At 32.9% G+C, this 20901-nt stretch overlaps 2 protein-coding genes across 2 annotated transcripts; one reads left to right on the top strand and one right to left on the bottom strand.

Annotated features, from left to right (window-relative positions):
- Window positions 1–1161: 1161 nt before the first annotated feature.
- LOC129744376 (L-threonine 3-dehydrogenase, mitochondrial) lies at window positions 1162–16678 on the top strand. The gene is made up of 4 exons (XM_055736876.1): window positions 1162–1693; window positions 10957–11105; window positions 11175–11550; window positions 16223–16678. Exons 1-4 carry the CDS (start codon window positions 1540–1542, stop codon window positions 16633–16635), a joined length of 1092 nt encoding a protein of 363 aa, XP_055592851.1. The 5' UTR covers window positions 1162–1539; the 3' UTR covers window positions 16636–16678.
- On the bottom strand, window positions 16649–19905 carry LOC129744380 (uncharacterized). The gene is made up of 5 exons (XM_055736882.1): window positions 19766–19905; window positions 19469–19669; window positions 19189–19392; window positions 18817–19125; window positions 16649–17091 (listed from the first exon to the last, which is right to left on the bottom strand). Exons 3-5 carry the CDS (start codon window positions 19390–19392, stop codon window positions 16801–16803), a joined length of 804 nt encoding a protein of 267 aa, XP_055592857.1. The 5' UTR covers window positions 19469–19669; window positions 19766–19905; the 3' UTR covers window positions 16649–16800.
- Window positions 19906–20901: the final 996 nt, after the last annotated feature.

Genomic DNA, 20901 nt, shown 5'->3' on the forward strand with positions numbered 1-20901 from the left:
CGAATTTTCATCCACGTTCAGCATGAAGTAAAGATAAAATTTCGGAAATCAAATTCTAGTCATCTTAAACCAACTGCAAAGAATTTTTCCGGTTTTCGTAAATGAGACCATGAATGATTTTATTTTGGTAACGATTTTACTTGGTTTTTATCATTGAGCCACAGCATTTTACTTTCATGAAATATAAAACAACAAGCAATTTGTAGCTGGAAAATTGCTCTCATTAAATATACTAAAAAGAATTAACAACATGTGTAGTGTTGTTTTTTTTTAAGTTTTACAGAACTTTCTTTTTCCATTTTTGAGATATTTAAGAATTTATGTATAGTTAGCATAAATGATAAATTTTTTATTAGAAAGCTCGATAATCATATGAATATTGAAATGTCAATTCTGTTAAAGGAATGAAATTTTGTTATTAGATAAATCTGACAAGTACAGTGTGCAGGATTTAAATCCGTAATCAACGGCTTTATTTATTTTCTTATTAACAAATTGTAGTAAATTTCTAGAAAATATCCATGTTATAGCCAGATATATTTACTTGCTTCTCCGTTTCCAGCAGATAATATAGTCCGAAAATTGCACAGGTTACAAGCTCAGGACTATCAACAACTCCTGAACAGGTTAAGACTTGGCAACAGTCATTGAGAATGCCCTCGCAGACATAATGCAATTCTACTACTACAACCGAGAACCGAGGAACGAAGCACGTGAGTCCGACTCGCCACACCTCCGGACTATCAGGTTCCTCAATCAATGCCAGAAGTTCCCACAATCGTTCCTTCCATCGAGACTTCTCCTGTTACAGCCAATAAAATTCGCCTTCCTTACCGTTCCCCGTCCCGGTTTCTAATATGCTTTTAATGGAGTCAGTCAGACATGCGTTTCACGAGACCTGGAAGGAGTCGAACGCGCTATCACTAACGGCATTTCGGAAGTTGTTTTCCTTTGCAAAACAAATTCGCTTGGGACCTGTTTCTTCGGAGTTTTTGCGCGGGAAGTCTCATTCCGGGACGCCGCTCAAGCAACCGATATTAGAACTGGTTACCGGTTGGTTGGTTCAGCAAAATTTCGATCAAACTTGAACTAAATTGTTGCTGATTCGTTCGAACCCGGTGCTGTTGGTTGATTTGCTGAATATCCCTGGAGGCGGTCAGAAACTGTCGTCTGGTAGAGTCCGTCTAGTTGCCAGTTATCAGTTCGACGGGACGGTTCTGAAATCGCGCTCCGGTGGTCTGCTCAAGTAGGCCGAAAAATTTACAAATCTCCTCAGTTAGGAGAAAACATTTTTGGGGGCCAACAATTTCGGCTAACGAGCACATTATCAGCGGTCATTCCCCAACAAGACTAAGTCCAACTACAAACATTGCGAGAAAAATAAGCTATTTTTAACGGACATCTTTCTACGGCTTCCTGTCCATCATCCGTCTCTCGTGACCGTCAATCGATAATAACTACGCACGAGATACTATCTCCGGCAAAATTTGGTACTAGCAAGTGTTATACTAGGAACAGTTTTACCAAACTCGCGCAGGGATGCTGTTGAAAAAAGTGTTAAGCTCGAATCTAGTTCGACAGTGGGGAACTTCCGGAGGAGTTTTGCAGCGGCAGATACTTCCGGCAGCAACGTTAGCTCGGCTTTATTCCTGTAATGGCAACGGCAATCGGAATCCAAAAATTTTAATCACAGGTAATCGAAAAATTGTGACCTCGTTCGACTAAGTTATTACTTTGACCTTAAAAAGCCGTTCTCATAGTTACTTTGAACTGTGGGTAGTGAAAATAAACGAACTGTGACATTGTTATTTTGATAGTCGTCCTGTGTAAAACGGTTGATGAAACGTACTCAGTTTTTGGAGGACATCGTAAAAATGATGTGATAAAATAATCATTAGACGAAAATTGAAGAATGTGCACACGTGAAATGTTAAGCATTGTTACAACCAATACCAATTCCAAATTTTTCTGTGGTTTTTTCAGAAGTCCATAATTTTGAAAGTTTTAAACTGCTTTATAAATAGTTTGAAATGAGTTTGCAAAGTGGATCTATGGTACAATGCTAAATTTACGTGTAACCTTTTGGGCTCTGAATGGTTATTGTGGAGATAGATTGAGGTTGCCAGAATTATTTAAGCACGTATCCGTACGTAGCCGTACAAATCCGGTTTTTTTTATCTAAATCCTGAAAAAATCCTGAAGTTCGACCAAAAATCCGGACAATATCCGGACAAATTTGGTCAAACCCCAGGAATTACCCATAAAAATTTATGAAAAAATTGTTAATCAAAATTTATCAACAAATTTTAAATTAGAGATGTACCAAATATTCGGTCGGCCGAATACCGCCAAAAAACCGTTAAGCCGAATATTCGGCTCACCGAATAGTTGAGCTAGGTATTCGGCCCAATATTTATTTTTTTCAAATTTATAATAAAACTGACTTCTCAAATTTTTCAAATGATGTTGGATAATTCACAAAATATTCAAAACATCCAAACACTTATGGTTTTAGTAAAACATTGTAGATGTATCCGTGTATTTTTCACTGTAGATAGCTTTATATTTACGTATATTCCAAATTTACTTGATATATCCAGGCTTGCCCATAAACCAAATAAAGAATTCGAGAAAAGTTAAATCTAATTTTTTGCAAAATCAAATAAAAAAAATCAAATGTCTCTTTGAATTTTTTTTTTAATTTCTGTTACAAAACGATTGTTTAGAGTACATTTATTCGTTAGATTCGATTTGAACACTGCTGTTGTATTTCGATAAAAACTTTGAAGTAATTTTATTTCTTTTTCCTCTTGTATGTTTGAGAATAATACCTAGTTTCTGTTAAATTTTTCCTATTTTTCACAGGTTTTTCAAAAAAATTTTTTTTACCCGGAAGTGTAGAAAAGTGTTGTAGAAAGTATTGTATGCTTGAGGTCAGAGATCATCGTTATTTTTGTCAACTATTTTGATGACATCTAGCCAAAATTAGACATTCATCTATTTCGATATAAATAAAAGCAATTTCAAATAGCTTAACACCTGTTTTGACATGTTTTGTCCTAAATTTCAGTGGAATTCAATCTATTTTGTGATTAACGTCCTAGAACCTACAAGTCATCTGATGTCTTTTTAGCTGATGGTGTAATTTTGAAAATGAAATAGACCTTTAATTATAAATGATCTGATACATCTGGTTGGAAATAATCGACTTTAAAACATGAGGGACATTAAAATGACTGAAATAGAAAATTTCTATTAGAAATAGCAGTAGAAATAAAAGTATTTCTATTGAAAACTCAACAAGAATATTCGACCGAATATTCGGCCGAATATTCGTTTGGCCGAATAGTTGAAAAGGTCAATATTCGGAATTCGGCCGTTCGCCGAATACCACTATTCGGTACATCTCTATTTTAAATCGTATTTTTGTCTTCCGTGAAACCTTTCATGACTATTTTTATAAAAAAATTGCTCAAAAAATTTCGTTTTTAAAGCCTAAATAAAAAAAAATTACTACACAATTTGTTTTTTTTTCTGTTTGATTTGACAAATTAGGTGACAGTATTGAATATGTATCAAATATCCGGACAAATCTTGATAAAACCGGGCAATCTGGCAAGCTTAAGATAGATGCATTTTGAGACTGTGCTCGACGCATATGAGTTTTTGACGTCTTCGGCAGCATGGTGTAGAATGCAAAACCATAACAGACTGGGGCAAGACTTGAAAAATCATTAATCAACTAAAAAAACTTTTTTTTTAAATAAATTTTTAAAAAAATAACCGTAGATTAGGTTGTAAGTTAGATAGATCATGTCGGATTGAAAAAAACCAACCATATACATTTTGTAGATTGACCCAAAAAACTGACCTGGGAAACATTTCAGCTCAATCGGACTTGATTCAAAAGTGCCTTAGCGCTCAAAGTATAGGTTTTTGACCCCTAAAAATCACCAAAAAAGAGATCAATCGGAGAAATCGAAATTTTAATTTTGATGCCAAATGACTTAAAAATTGCTAAAACGTGGAAATCTGGTGTCACCTTGGAAATATTGACTTCAAATTAAAAAAAAAACACTCAATGGGGGAGAAAAGGAAATCGGGAAATTTAAATTTTGTATTTTGATGCGAAATTATTTGAGAGTGGGGAATCATGGGTCACTTATTTCTATGCACCATAATTTCTTTGCTATGAAAGATAAAATGAAAAAAAAAAATGGTAGGGGAAAGTCGGGTAAGACGGACACCTTAAGGTAGAATCGCAATAGAAAATTTGATATTGATTTTTTCATCGCAGTTTTCGTGCAGATGGGCAGTTTAGGTTGATTGCTATCGCATAAACCATTGGAATTAGTAAATTTCCTCCATCTAGACTGTTTTTATAGCTATTTTTTAGTAGATATTTTTGTGAGTTAAGTATGTGAAAACGTTTTTGAACCGAATTGAACTGGCCTGTTTGAGATGGTGAGTGCTTTTCAACCGACAATTGCTCTTGCCAAGGTTTGCGAAGGCGTTAGGAGTATAAGGGGCCGTTCACTAATTACGTAAGCACGATTTTGGAAATTTTCATCCCTCCCTCCCCCCCTGATAAGACAAAGTAAGATTTTTCAAAACCCCCCCTCCCCCCTAATAAAATCTTACGTTTTTTATTCTTTGAGAAATTGACACTTTTTTTAGGTTTTATCTTTGGCACTTTACCAGCATTATGGCACTCGTGGTAGAGAAATTGACACGTTTTTTCAAAAATAGCTTGAAAATATTAAAAATGTGATATACAGACTTCAAAGCAAAGCACTTTTTAAGTAAAATTAAAAAAAAAACTGAATTTGAAAAGCACAATCTATACAAAACAACAGATAAAATGTCATAAACGATTAAAGAAATCATTATTCATGACATGTTTGGGGTAACAATAATTTTCAATAAATTTTCACAATCGAATAAACGATATAAAATTTAAATTCCGATTCCGATTAAATTCCGAAAGAGAGATCAGGTAAGCACAATGTACCCTAAAAAATTGTTATGTTTTTACCTGAAAATCATAAATATCATTCTATACTACTAGCAATAGGGCAAAAATGTTTAACGACAATCACGTTGTCAACTAACTTAAAAGCTCAGACTCATTCAGTGGTAAGCGATAAAGTTTTAGGATTTGTATGGTAAATCTTTAGTAAAATGTAGAATTGGTAGTGTCTATCACTGAAAAAACTGTCTAGAAATTCATTATTTAAAGCGCCTTATATTGATTTTTAAAGATTTTTTCTGAGTGAAGTCATTTTCGAAATATGATGGATTCAAGTCGTGGTATCACAACGCGTTTTTTTCCTTGTGGTTTCTATAAATTTCTCAATTGAGAAGATTGTTATGATGAAAAGCGGAAAGCGACGATCTTTTTTAATAATGTGATTTAGTGTTTTTAGTTAAGTTGATAATTGATTCTCTATAAATTTTATAGAACCCGTAATTTTTTTTTTATTAATTCAAAGACATTAAAAGATAAATAACATAACATCAAAATTAACCAACAAATAGGTAGTGAGTAAAATAAGACCTGAGTAATATGGTTTTGTATGGCTGTGACTGTGATGAATTTTTAATGTAATATTTCTTACGTAAGATTTTTGGAAACCCCCCCTACCCCCCTAGTAAGAGATCGTAAGCAAATGTGAAACCCCCCCCACCCCCCCTATGTGCTTACGTAATTAGTGAACAGCCCCTAAAACCGATGAAAAAAATTAAATATCTGGAGAAACTCATGTGTCCGTTTTACCCGACCTTTAGGTGTCCGTCTTACCCGCCTTAGCAACTTTTTTTTCAAAACGTCTGTTGTTCAATCCCTTTGACCGAAATTCGCTGAATTTCCTCCAGATGGTTAAAAAGAAGTCTAATAAATCTACCTTTGAAAACGGTTGAAATATTCGAATATTTTGCGAGTTATGAACTATTTTATGAGGAGAGAAAATTAGATCAGATAATGGATCGTCAAAGTTTTTGTTTGTTTTGTTTACTATTATGGGACCTTGTTGCTATAAATAAACAAAAGGTCTCGAAAGTGTTGATACACTTAGACGAACATATTCCCATCATACGATTTGTGAAAAACTTTGTAATTTTCGAAATATTGAAAGTGTCCGTTTTACCCGCTGTGTCCGTCTTACCCAACTTTCCCCTATAGTTTTTTAAATTTGTAACGTATCATAAGGCAGTTTTTTGAATTTTTAATAAGTTATTTTCCCCAAGTTTTGACTGTTTAAAAAAAGCAATATTTTTTAGATTTTGAAAAATGGTGGGGAATCGTGGGCCACCAAATCCAAATTGACCAAATAACATGCAAAGTTTATGAGTTGACCCAAAACTGTTATTTCATAATTCATTTCGTTATTTAAAAGTAATTTCAAATAATGAAATTAAAAAGATAGTTGTGTATGATCGAATAGTTTCGATAACCTGGCTCGCGAACGTTTCGGCAAAATTCCATGTATAGGATGGACAAAATATTTTTCATAACTCTTCATTTAGCATAAGAAAACTTTTCAGATAGGAAAAGCGTATTTTAAGTTCTGAATGTGTATAAAAACATAAAAATATATGTGGCTCAAGACACCTCACAAAATGTGGACCACGATTCTTCACAAACTTGCAAATTAGTTGCGTTTATGTGACTTATTGATTTTTCATAAAAAATTCATTTCTCACGAGAAAGAACATATCAAAACTAAGATCATAAGCGTATGAGCATATTTTTGTTATGAACGTTGGGTTCTTCATCGATGCAATTAGCGGGTGCTTGTTTAATTATGTAAGAACATTTTTTTAATCTTTTTAAAGCTTTATCAAGCATAAAAAGAAGCATATGATGCCTATTTAAGTCAACAACTTATAGAAAAATATGCTTACGCAAAGCGACGACGATGACAGTTGGATTGAGATTTTTATCTCAACAGACATCTGATATATTCAGAGTGGCCCACGTTACCCTACTCTCCCCTACGTAAAAATGCGCTAAACTTCGTGATCTGGTGTTATCTTAAAAAAAAAGTTGTTGTTCAAAAACCGGCTGGTCCTCTCTTACGTGATTTTTTAAATTCCTTTAAACCATCCCAGTCTTTTTTAGCAATTGTTTTGACGTTAAAGTAGGTACTTATTTAGACGAATTTAATACATTAAATAAAAAATATCCTAAATTGTGACTTTGATTAAGGATTAAACTGTGAATAGCTCTTCACACAATGAAACAAACAACATGCTTTGTTGAGCAAAGTTTAAGTGCACAAAAATCCGCATCTTTTGATGGCACTGGTATCGAAAATATTTTACGCTAGGTACACATATTGGTCAGTTGAATACAAAATTTTTGGACAAAAAAAATTTTTTTCTTAAAAATAACTTGCTTATTTTCAATTTTGATACGATTTTTTTTTCATTTTTTACGTTTAGTATTTAATCCAAACGAAATTGAAAGAATATAAAATATATAAATTTTGCGAAAATTTATGAACCCAAAATTCATTTAAAATCAAATATTTTGAAAGTGGGCTTTTTTCAAAGATCGCCCTCACGGAACCTCTAACATGATTATTTTAGTCAGCCCCATACAAAAGTATGTTCCCCACGTCCATTTGGAGGGTGAGCCTCCAGATTCTCAGAAATTATGCAATTTTGGGACACCCTAATGTAAACTCAAATTGGAATATTAACTCATCAAAATGCATAGTGTACTTATGAAACAAAACTGATTTAAATAAAATTATCTCGGAAACGCGTGGATATTTTTGAGTTCTGTGCTCACAAAAAATGTTTGAGAGATAAAAAAAAAATACTCAGAATATTTGTGTTAATGATTGTGAAGTTTTTTATGATGAATCAGAGTATATGCAAAAAATGTTTGATTATTAGTTGGGAATAAAGTAGTTTTAAGAAAATCTCAGTTATTTCTACAGATATCAAAACACAATCTTTACTTTTGGTCACAATCATCTTCCTGCACGTTATGAACAATGTTTGCTTAATGATGTTTTAAATAAAATTTTTTTTTCCAAAATGGTCAAAAATTACCCATTTTTTTGTTTTTTCATAACTTTGAAGGATGCAAGTATATGCATACATTTTTTCTTGCACTCGATTTATTAGACCCTTAGCTATGTTTTAAAGATAAAACAAGTTTCGAGCAATGCTAGGCTTTTTTCTTTGAGATCACACTGTTTAAACCCTTAGATTAATTATTAAAACTACTCATTTTTAACCATTTTTAGTTAACCGTGCAAAAATGAAAAAAATTTCAAAAAGAAGTTTAAAAAACAAGCTTTCCAACGATGGATTTGGAAATTGATGTAGCATTTCTTTTATAGAAGAAATATTGATTTGAATATTATTTTATCTGAAGTATATTTTCAAAATTTGTTTTTTAAAGTCTGATGTCTGTGAAACGATAACTGCTTATGATAACGATCTTAAATATTGAGGATATCTTAGTTAAATATAAAACTACAAACTGGTATATGACAAATATTAACGCGCCAGCACTAAATTTTACTTAGGAAGTCCGGACTTCCGACTTCCAAAAGACTTCCGACAAAGAAAATTAAAGTACTAGATTATTGGAAGTCTGTGTTTTGTTGCCAGTTCACCAGCGACGTTTCTAAAAAAAATATTAAAATCCACAATATCATTAGGATGAAGATAATATTTGACTTTTTGCGGCCTTTTTTTGGTTGTTTTTGCTGCCAGAAATAGCCATACAAATTTTGGTAGCGATCCATCTAGTCCTGAATAAGCGCAACGAGTTTCAATTTTGTATGGAAATTTGAATGGGAGAAATAAATTTTTCATTCGGAAATCGCCAGAGATGTACTGAAAGTTTAAAAAATAATAACTTTGTATGAAAAATATTTCTTGTTTTTTTGCAGTACAATTTATGTAAACAAAGCACAAACCACACTGGAGTACAGAAAAGATATTCGATGTTATACAATTTTTTTCTCAAAAGATTTTTTTATTTAGGCTTTTTTGATTGCTTATTTGAAAGCTGTGTAACCGTAGGATGAGAATACAAAATCTCAAAAACTTCTTTGCATAGCCAGGGAATTTATTTATTTTGATGCAAAAACATTTCATGGAATTTCGTTAGAGCTCTAGCAAGCAACGGCTGCCATTTTTAAATACTTATCAATGGATTCAGATTTTAAATTTTGAAATGGTTGAAACATTTTTTAAAAATGGTTGAAATTTGAAACTTTTTTCATGAAACGCTTAGCTGCTTGTTATGTAAGCAAAAAATTAAGCTCAACAATAGTCAAAACCAAAAATCAAAGACCAACTTCATTTCAAGCTTGATGGAATTTAAGGATGATTGAATGTGTAAAATTTTTTCTTCCATACAAGTTGAGAAACATAAAATTATATGGGAACCCCTTTCCATCTTCCTATTTTCCCATTGGAAGCAGGGAGGGGTTCTCATTAGTGTGCCCCAAATGACCCGACTCATGCGTTGCATGCTAAAATTGATCTCAGGCCTAGTACAAGACCACATACCAAATTTGAGCCAAATCGGATCACGGGAAGAACTTTGGTCCCCGGCCGATTTAATTTGGATACGGTTTTTCTTAAAGCCAAATATTTCATTCGAAGACTGCATTTCGATTCAAGTTAAGGTAGAAAAGTTACTTGACTTCAAAAATTGGCCCATAAATTTTAAGGGTGATATTCATCACTGTTAATGCTGCGTCAAACTGTTAGACGATGTGCCTCATTAGAAGTGATTATCGCCCTTAAAAAAGTTAGCTCATTTTTTAAGCTTAATGACTTTTTTATCTTAACTCGAATCGAAAAGCAGTCTTCAAATAAAATATTTGTCATAGCTTAGGCTTTAAGGAAAACCGTATTCAAAATAAATCGGCCTAAGGGAGGGGTACCAAACCACCATGGAAATATTTTTCGTACCCAAAAATACTCACATGCCTAATTTTGTAACATTTTCTTAATTAGTTTTGCTGATGTGGATTCTAAAATCCGTTTTCAATAATAGAATTATTTAATCAATATGATTTTTAATAGGAAATAAGAATCTGATACCTACAATAGTCCTTAACCCACATTCAGAATCTGATGAGAGTTAGAAACAAAAACAGGTTATTCAGTCCTAAATCGACCCACCCGAGCCCGATCAAGGTTCAACGCCTGTCTCCACGTTTTATTCCATCTGGACGCAGCATCTGCTAGGTCGCTATAAATTATATAATTCCACTGCCAATTGAAAGTAATCAAGCGAATAACTTCCGCATGGCGTAGATACGTATAGACGAACTTGACATTGGCCAATCACGCCTATGTGTCGTCACTCTATGCAAATGTGATGGTCAAGTTCCAGGTGTGTGTATTTGAGAAAACGGATCGTAAATAAGAAGAATAATAAATACGTGTTGTCATTCTTCTAGTCAATGTTCATATTTTCAATTATGTTTACATTTGAACACTTTAAATGATCAAAAACATAAAATGGTCGGGCCTACTGTGGAGCAGAAATTTTTTTAAATTCAAAGTTTTTTTTGAGAAAATTGATAAATTCTTGTATACAAATATACTGCATGCAAGCTTTTGTCCAACTTGTAATTTCCAAATTATAGAAATATTTTAATTATTTTTTTACTATCCTTACTTCATGATGCGTCAAATCCAAGTGACAAAAGAAGGATTTCAAATTTGTTCCGGCCAAATGATGATCTCATTTTATTCTTGCCGTTCCCAATCATATTCCGGTTATATTTTTCAAAACTTTACAAGAAGTATTTGTATTTTCCGAAAAATTATCACCAGCGAAGAAAAAAAGCTTGCATTCACCATGACTCAACGCCTACTTCTCGGATCGTAAATAACAAGAGAATGAATCGAAAACTATTGAATATGATTAATGAAAAAAAACATCATCATTCATTCTTATTTTTCATTTTCCAGGTGGACTTGGTCAGCTGGGGACGGAATGCGCTAAGCTTCTTCGAGGCAACTATGGACAGGAAAATGTCATCCTATCGGATATCATCAAACCGAGCGCGGAAATTCTCAACCAAGGACCGTACATCTTTGCCGATATCCTAGATTTCAAGGTACAGTTCAATCTGCTCAATTGAAACCTATCCCTATCTTAACTCATGTTTATTGATTCTTCAATTCAGGGCCTTCAAAAAATTGTGGTAGATCATCAGGTCGATTGGATCATCCACTTTTCGGCACTGCTGAGCGCCATCGGAGAGCAGAATGTTCCACTGGCTGTAAGGGTCAACATTGAAGGGTTGCACAACGTAATCGAGCTGGCCAAACAGTACAAACTGAGAATCTTTGTCCCAAGCACTATCGGTGCCTTTGGACCGGACAGTCCAAGAAATCCTACGCCAAACGTGACCATCCAGAGACCGAAAACGATCTACGGTGTATCAAAAGTGCACGCCGAACTGATTGGGGAATACTATCATCACAAGTTCGGATTGGACTTCCGCTGCCTGCGATTCCCGGGAGTCATCTCCAGCGATCCACCAGGAGGCGGTACAACCGGTAAGTTTGAAATAAACAACATCTGAACCTGAAATCTGAATCTGAAATCTGAATCTGAAATCTGAATCGTAAATCTGAATCTGAAATCTGAATCTGAAATCTGAATCTGAAATCTGAATCTAAAATCTGAATCTGAAATCTGAATCTGAAATCTGAATCTGAAATCTGAATCTGAAATCTGAATCTGAAATCTGAATCTGAAATCTGAATCTGAAATCTGAATCTAAAATCTGAATCTGAATCTGAAATCTGAATCTGAAATCTGAATCTGAAATCTGAATCTGAAATCTGAATCTGAAATCTGAATCTGAAATCTGAATCTGAAATCTGAATCTGAAATCTGAATCTGAAATCTGAATCTGAAATCTGAATCTGAAATCTGAATCTGAAATCTGAATCTGAAATCTGAATCTGAAATCTGAATCTGAAATCTGAATCTGAAATCTGAATCTGAAATCTGAATCTGAAATCTGAATCTGAAATCTGAATCTGAAATCTGAATCTGAAATCTGAATCTGAAATCTGAATCTGAAATCTGAATCTGAAATCTGAATCTGAAATCTGAATCTGAAATCTGAATCTGAAATCTGAATCTGAAATCTGAATCTGAAATCTGAATCTGAAATCTGAATCTGAAATCTGAATCTGAAATCTGAATCTGAAATCTGAATCTGAAATCTGAATCTGAAATCTGAATCTGAAATCTGAATCTGAAATCTGAATCTGAAATCTGAATCTGAAATCTGAATCTGAAATCTGAATCTGAAATCTGAATCTGAAATCTGAATCTGAAATCTGAATCTGAAATCTGAATCTGAAATCTGAATCTGAAATCTGAATCTGAAATCTGAATCTGAAATCTGAATCTGAATCTGAAATCTGTAATCTGAATCTGAAATCTGAGTCTGAATCTGAAATCTGAAATCTGAATATGAAATCTGAATCTGAAATCTGAATCTGAAATCTGAATCTGAAATCTGAATCTGAAATCTGAATCTGAAATCTGAATCTGAAATCTGAATCTGAAATCTGAATCTGAAATCTGAATCTGAAATCTGAATCTGAAATCTGAATCTGAAATCTGAATCTGAAATCTGAATCAGAAATCTGAATCTGAAATCTGAATCTGAAATCTGAATCTGAAATCTGAATCTGAAATCTGAATCTGAAATCTGAATCTGAAATCTCAATCTGAAATCTGAATCTGAAATCTGAATCTGAAATCTGAATCTGAAATCTGAAATCTGAATCTGAAATCTGAATCTGAAATCTGAATCTGAAATCTGAATCTGAAATATGAATCTGAAATCTGAATCGGAAATCTGAATCTGAAATCTGAATCTGAAATCTGAATCTTACATCTGAGTTGTGAATATGAGCCTGAATTCTAAAATTATTTATAAAGCCAAAAAGAAATGACAAAAATGACAAAAATGACAAAAATGACAAAAATGACAAAAATGACAAAAATGACAAAAATGACAAAAATGACAAAAATGACAAAAATGACAAAAATGACAAAAATGACAAAAATGACAAAAATGACAAAAATGACAAAAATGACAAAAATGACAAAAATGACAAAAATGACAAAAATGACAAAAATGACAAAAATGACAAAAATGACAAAAATGACAAAAATGACAAAAATGACAAAAATGACAAAAATGACAAAAATGACAAAAATGACAAAAATGACAAAAATGACAAAAATGACAAAAATGACAAAAATGACAAAAATGACAAAAATGACAAAAATGACAAAAATGACAAAAATGACAAAAATGACAAAAATGACAAAAATGACAAAAATGACAAAAATGACAAAAATGACAAAAATGACAAAAATGACAAAAATGACAAAAATGACAAAAATGACAAAAATGACAAAAATGACAAAAATGACAAAAATGACAAAAATGACAAAAATGACAAAAATGACAAAAATGACAAAAATGACAAAAATGACAAAAATGACAAAAATGACAAAAATGATAAAAATGACAAAAATGACAAAAATGACAAAAATGACAAAAATAATAAAAATGACAAAAATGACAAAAATGACAAAAATGACAAAAATGACAAAAATGACAAAAATGACAAAAATGACAAAAATGACAAAAATGACAAAAATGACAAAAATGACAAAAATGACAAAAATGACAAAAATGACAAAAATGACAAAAATGACAAAAATGACAAAAATGACAAAAATGACAAAAATGACAAAAATGACAAAAATGACAAAAATGACAAAAATGACAAAAATGACAAAAATGACAAAAATGACAAAAATGACAAAAATGACAAAAATGACAAAAATGACAAAAATGACAAAAATGACAAAAATGACAAAAATGACAAAAATGACAAAAATGACAAAAATGACAAAAATGACAAAAATGACAAAAATGACAAAAATGACAAAAATGACAAAAATGACAAAAATGACAAAAATGACAAAAATGACAAAAATGACAAAAATGACAAAAATGACAAAAATGACAAAAATGACAAAAATGACAAAAATGACAAAAATGACAAAAATGACAAAAATGACAAAAATGACAAAAATGACAAAAATGACAAAAATGACAAAAATGACAAAAATGACAAAAATGACAAAAATGACAAAAATGACAAAAATGACAAAAATGACAAAAATGACAAAAATGACAAAAATGACAAAAATGACAAAAATGACAAAAATGACAAAAATGACAAAAATGACAAAAATGACAAAAATGACAAAAATGACAAAAATGACAAAAATGACAAAAATGACAAAAATGACAAAAATGACAAAAATGACAAAAATGACAAAAATGACAAAAATGACAAAAATGACAAAAATGACAAAAATGACAAAAAATGACAAAAATGACAAAAATGACAAAAATGACAAAAATGACAAAAATGACAAAAATGACAAAAATAATAAAAATGACAAAAATGACAAAAATGACAAAAATGACAAAAATGACAAAAATGACAAAAATGACAAAAATGACAAAAATGACAAAAATGACAAAAATGACAAAAATGACAAAAATGACAAAAATGACAAAAATGACAAAAATGACAAAAATAATAAAAATGACAAAAATGACAAAAATGACAAAAATGACAAAAATGATAAAAATGACAAAAATGACAAAAATGACAAAAATGACAAAAATGACAAAAATGACAAAAATGACAAAAATGACAAAAATGACAAAAATGACAAAAATGACAAAAATGACAAAAATGACAAAAATGACAAAAATGACAAAAATGACAAAAATGACAAAAATGACAAAAATGACAAAAATGACAAAAATGACAAAAATGACGAAAATGACAAAAATGACAAAAATGACAAAAATGACAAAAATGACAAAAATGACAAAAATGACAAAAATGACAAAAATGACAAAAATGACAAAAATGACAAAAATGACAAAAATGACAAAAATGACAAAAATGACAAAAATGACAAAAATGACAAAAATGACAAAAATGACAAAAATGACAAAAATGACAAAAATGACAAAAATGACAAAAATGACAAAAATGACAAAAATGACAAAAATGACAAAAATGACAAAAATGACAAAAATGACAAAAATGACAAAAATGACAAAAATGACAAAAATGACAAAAATGACAAAAATGACAAAAATGACAAAAATGACAAAAATGACAAAAATGACAAAAATGACAAAAATGACAAAAATGACAAAAATGACAAAAATGACAAAAATGACAAAAATGACAAAAATTACAAAAATGACAAAAATGACAAAAATGACGAAAATGACAAAAAAGGCAAAAATGGCAAAAATGACAAATATGACAAAAATGACAAAAATGACAAAAATGACAAAAATGACAAAAATGACAAAAATGACAAAAATGACAAAAATGACAAAAATGACAAAAATGACAAAAATGACAAAAATGACAAAAATGACAAAAATGACAAAAATGACAAAAATGACAAAAATGACAAAAATGACAAAAATGACAAAAATGACAAAAATGACAAAAATGACAAAAATGACAAAAATGACAAAAATGACAAAAATGACAAAAATGACAAAAATGACAAAAATGACAAAAATGACAAAAATGACAAAAATGACAAAAATGATCAAAATGACTTAAATTACAAAAATTACAATAATGACAAAAATGATCAAAATGACAAAAATTACAAAAATTACAAAAATGACAAAAATGACAAAAATGACAAAAATGACAAAAATGACAAAAATGACAAAAACGACAAAAATTACAAAAATAACAAAAATGACAAAAATGACAAAAATGACAAAAATGGCAAAAATGACAAAAATGACAAAAATGACAAAATTGACAAAAATGACAAAAATGGCAAAAAATGATTGATTTCGATTCTTCAAGTGACATCTCACCAAAATTGATAATAAAAATTGAAAAAAGATTCGAAATCACCAAATATGATGTTTTCTTGTGCCATTGAGCGTTGTGGAAAGCATTTGCAATATTTTACTAATTCAATTTAAATTTTAATGCACATCAGTGGCATTTTATTTGAATTTGTATTTTAATATGATCAAGAAGTTGCTTGTTAAAATAGCGTTACATTCTTCACGTTTTTCACCCTTATCGTTCTGATTAACTGACCTACCTTTTCGAATTCCAGACTACGCCGTGGCCATCTTTTTCGATGCGCTCAAATCCGGAAAGTACGAATGCTACCTCAAACCGGACACCCGACTGCCAATGATGTACATCGAGGATTGTTTGCGGGCCCTGCACGAATTCATGATAGCACCGGAAGAGAAGCTGAAGCGTCGAGTCTACAACGTTACGGCCATGTCCTTTACGCCTGAGGAACTAGTCGATCAGCTAGCTGCATATATCCCGCAACTACACGTGAGCTACAGTCCCGATAGTCGCCAGGCCATCGCCGACTCCTGGCCCCAGGTCTTTGATGATTCCGAAGCCCGCCAGGACTGGGGCTGGCAACCGAAGTATGACCTCAAGAAGCTAGTTGACCTCATGATCCACGACGTGCGAGAAAATTACATCAACAAGGGTCGCAGCAGTGTGTGAAATAAAACCTAACTTTCAACCATTCGGGAAACAGTTCATATAACTTTTATTCAATATCGCATGCAATCTCTCCAATAAACCATAACGTCTAAGAAAACTTTTCATTCCAATTGGATTTTGCCACTTGTGTTCAACCTTGCTTACAACTCTAAGTACTTTGCATGCTCAATGTTTGCTTTCCGGTCGAGAGGGCGTCATTTTGAGCCACTGTTCACACTTGCGTCGGGACGCCTCCATTTGATCCCAGGGTACCTCGTCGCGGGTCAGCCATGCGAAGCGTCGATCGTCGTACAGGTTGTAGAAGTTGTTTGAAATGGGAAAACCGTTGTCGACCGAAACGGCGTCCAGCATGCGCCAAACGCCGGACAGTGAATCGTGTTCTGGTGGCCCCGTTGCTCCAAGGGATTCGTCGGACGCTGCGCGGCGCACTCGGCGTTCCTTTTTCTTGAGGGCGTCCTAAAATCGATTGGGAAACGAAAGTTATCATGAACATTTTTTAAAGGAAAAATGTTCCTAAATACGCCTAGCGGGTTGAATGCGCCTACGGTTGTTTGACGAAATGGCTGACAACATATCTAATCAAAGCATTTTGAGGCTGATACGTTTTGAACATAATACATGAAAGAATTTTAGGAATTCAGCAATCCAAAAAAAAAAAAATTAAAAATTCATTCAGGGTTTTGATACCTTTTGGTGTAATATTTTGACTTTTAAAAGTTAAACGCAAAGGAGATCAAAACAAAAACTTAGGTAGTTTTGGTTCAATGTTCAAATAAACATAAAAAGTAAACAAATTAAAGTTTATTGAAGGTTCCATAATTATAAGAAAGTGAAATTGAAGAGTGTTTTTGTATGCCCCAATAGACCGCGGCAAAAAATGACTTTTTTTCTTCCATATGTTTATTTCGATGCCTTTTGGGTCACCAAGAATCAGTTTAAAATTTGAGATGATTGGGTTGATTCCTGAGTTAGCGCAACGCGTTTCAATTTTGTATGGAATTTTTATAGAAGGAGACATTTTTGCACTTCAAATCATCCAGAAAATTCAAATAAGCTCATAATAAAGTCGGTCTTAGATTTTTGGTTTTGACTTTTCTTTGAATTTCATGAAAAAAGTTATAACTGAAGTTCATGAAAAAAAATTAAAAAAAATCGGAATCCATTGGAAAGTATTTAAAAATAGCAGACTTTGCTTGCTAAAGCTTTAAACAATTTCATGAAATGTTTTTGCTAATGTTATACCAATCAATAAATTTCCTGGATCTGCAAAACAGTTTTTTGAGATTTTTTATACTTATCCTACGGTTTCACATAAAAAATAATTTTGAAAACAAAAATTTTGTATAACATCGAAAATCTTTCTTGGGGTAAAAGTTAGGTTTGTTCACATGAATTGTACTGCAAGAATCAAGGAATATTTTTCATTCAAAGTTGTATTTTTTGGAACCTTCAGTACAGTTCTGGCGATTTTTGAGCGAAAAATATTGATTTCCGATACAAATTTCCATACAAAATCAAAACTCGTTGCGCTAATTCAGGACTGGATGGATCGCTTCCAAAATTATTATCGGTCTTTCTGGCAGCAAAAACAACCAAAAAAGTTATGGGAGGTGTAAAAATTTAAGAATTTAAATTCCCAAACAAAGCTTGCAGCAGTCTAATGCCCCAATCATGTTTGAAAAATACCTCTATCTTAAAATAACTGATTGAATAGAATAAATATATCATTTTTATCATTAAAACTTCGAATCCAAGCTTTAATAAACATCTTAAGAGAGAATTGAAGATCTCAAAACAGATTGGATAAAGTTTTTCTTATGGATGAACTGCCTTCATAATCTGACAACCCTAACTTTTGTGTTGTTCCAAAAAATTATAAAAGACATATATTTCATAAAACTTCAACTTTGTTTTATGAAAGTTATCAGTTTCTAACATTTTCAATTGAATTATACGAAAATATTACCAGAAAAAAAAATTATCTTAACTGGTAAACTGGTCGGTTTTACCGGTTTTTTTTTTCAAATCGGGTCTTTCGGTATTTGTAATAGAGAAAAAAAACGATAAAACCCGTAAAACCGGTATTATTCCAAAGTATATCGAATTAAATGATTCTGCAGATCCAAAAACATGAAATTATGTCTACAGGAACTTATTATTACAGTGGGTTAAGTGACTTACCCTCTTTTTCTTCTCCTCCTGGTGATACTTGAGTTCACATTTTTGCAGCATATCCTCCAAAAAGCATTTAAACTGTGGACTAAACTCTCCGGGTTCCCTCAAAAGCATCGCTTCTGCATCACCAGCAGAATGTCGCTTTCCCTCGGTTGGTTTCGTTTCGGAACTATCAACTGGTTCCGGTTCACAGGGAGGTACCTCTTCTTGTGTCTGTTCTTCCTTTTTGGATGCCACCATTTCTTCATAAATCATCTTAAACTCAGGGGTAAACTGATTCAACAACATCTCGTCTCCCTCATCGTCACCGGCTTTCTATTGAACGGATAATCAAATATTTTTGAAAATCGTCAAAATTTTACAAAGGAAAGTACAAACCTTTTCCCGCTGATCCAACAAAATGTACGACTCATCCAGATCCGAAAACGGATCCGACAGGGTGCTGTAGTCGGAAATGGCATCCGCCCGGGATAGCAACGGCAATTCCGCTTCCGTCATCGGTCGCAGGATGTCCAAAATACTTTCCGAAAAGCGCTTCCGGATAAGTGGATCTTCACTGGTGTGATGGAATGGTTGATCCATCTGATTTAAACGAAAAAAAAAGTGAAATTTTCTTCCAACAACACTGACCAAATGATGTGAACAATTTGAGTTGAACCTGTTATTTGCGGGAAGTTTCGATTTGTTGGATCAATATGCTGCGGTCGCGTGGTCAATCACAGGTCGGATCGTTTCCATAGAAGTGCGCCCGAACATATGCAATACACTTGACATTGACGGGGGTTCAACGTGCTCCAGTTTTGCGGGTGAACTAATTTTTTTGACACTTGAGTATTTTGCACGGTTGTGCACGTTATGGCTATGTGATGACGATGAAAATGTAGTTATAAAAAACACTATCAGAAAAAAGGAACAACAGCAAAAATAGATCAAAATAACAAAAAAAATGGCTCACAGGGGTCGTACAATCACTCCGTTGAATTTCGCATATCTATCACGTTTTTTTATTATTGACGGCTGAATCAAAAAAAAATTACATCTGGAAAATTCGTAAACTTGAAAATATAAAGGTTACTTATAAGTTAGGCTTGTCAGATTGTTCGGTTATATCAGGGCTTGCCCAGATTTTTCCGGCCCGGTTGCCTGAATTTCATTGAAAAAAACAAATTTTGTCCGGATTCATTCACTTTTTTTAATAAATTTTAATAAATTTCAATTAAGACTAACATTTCATCTCAAGACTGCAACTCGATGGGGCTTAAAATGAAAAAGTTATGGCTATTCAAAGATTGTATTTTGGTGGCAAATTTTCGTTTAACACACCATTTGTACATTTTACTCATTGCGTTTTACAGGACAATTTGCGACCAAAATCAGTTGACGATCAGACTTGGTTCGTGCAAGACGTTTTACTGGTGGTGTTTGTTTCTTCTTACATCTTTATACGGCTGAAAGCCTGGTAAAAAACACGATATCATTTAAATTCCCTAGACGGTGCAGCAGGCCCATCTCTAGTGGAGGTGGCCAGATTTGTGAAGGCATTCGATGCAGATAGGAAATCTATGGAGTCGACGTATAAGATCGCTGAGGAATGGTCGATCTTCATCAAATTTAAGACGCAAGAAAGCATGCAGGAGCGTTGGCACAAAATCCGGAATCACATTTCTTCGAGTACTCTAACGGCAACAAGGTATCGGTGAAAATGGGCATCGCTGGAGGGCTCGCGAAATACGTGAGGATTTTTGAGCTTCCTCCAGAGGTTCCAGACTCTGATATCGTATAGCGGTTCTATCCAAGTATGGAAACGTCAAAAGGGTAGTACGTGAGAAATTCCCAGCAGAACTCGAGCGTGACCTGTTCACTGGGGTCAGGGGCGTATATCTGGATCTGAAAAAGGAAATATCTACCTATGACATTGTACTTTCTTAATCGTCGAGGGCGCGTCTTTTACGAAGGTCTTAAACTGTAAGCGTTGCTAGTCTCTCGAAAGAGGTCTCAGCAATTTTGTTGTAGATTGTAGTTTATCGTATGCAGTGAGTTTTCTGGGGGTTGAACTATTCCTCTGGATGGCGAGACCATTAACCATAAGGC

This window comes from Uranotaenia lowii, chromosome 2 (genome assembly GCF_029784155.1).
Source record: "Uranotaenia lowii strain MFRU-FL chromosome 2, ASM2978415v1, whole genome shotgun sequence".
Lineage (NCBI taxonomy): Eukaryota > Metazoa > Arthropoda > Insecta > Diptera > Culicidae > Uranotaenia > Uranotaenia lowii.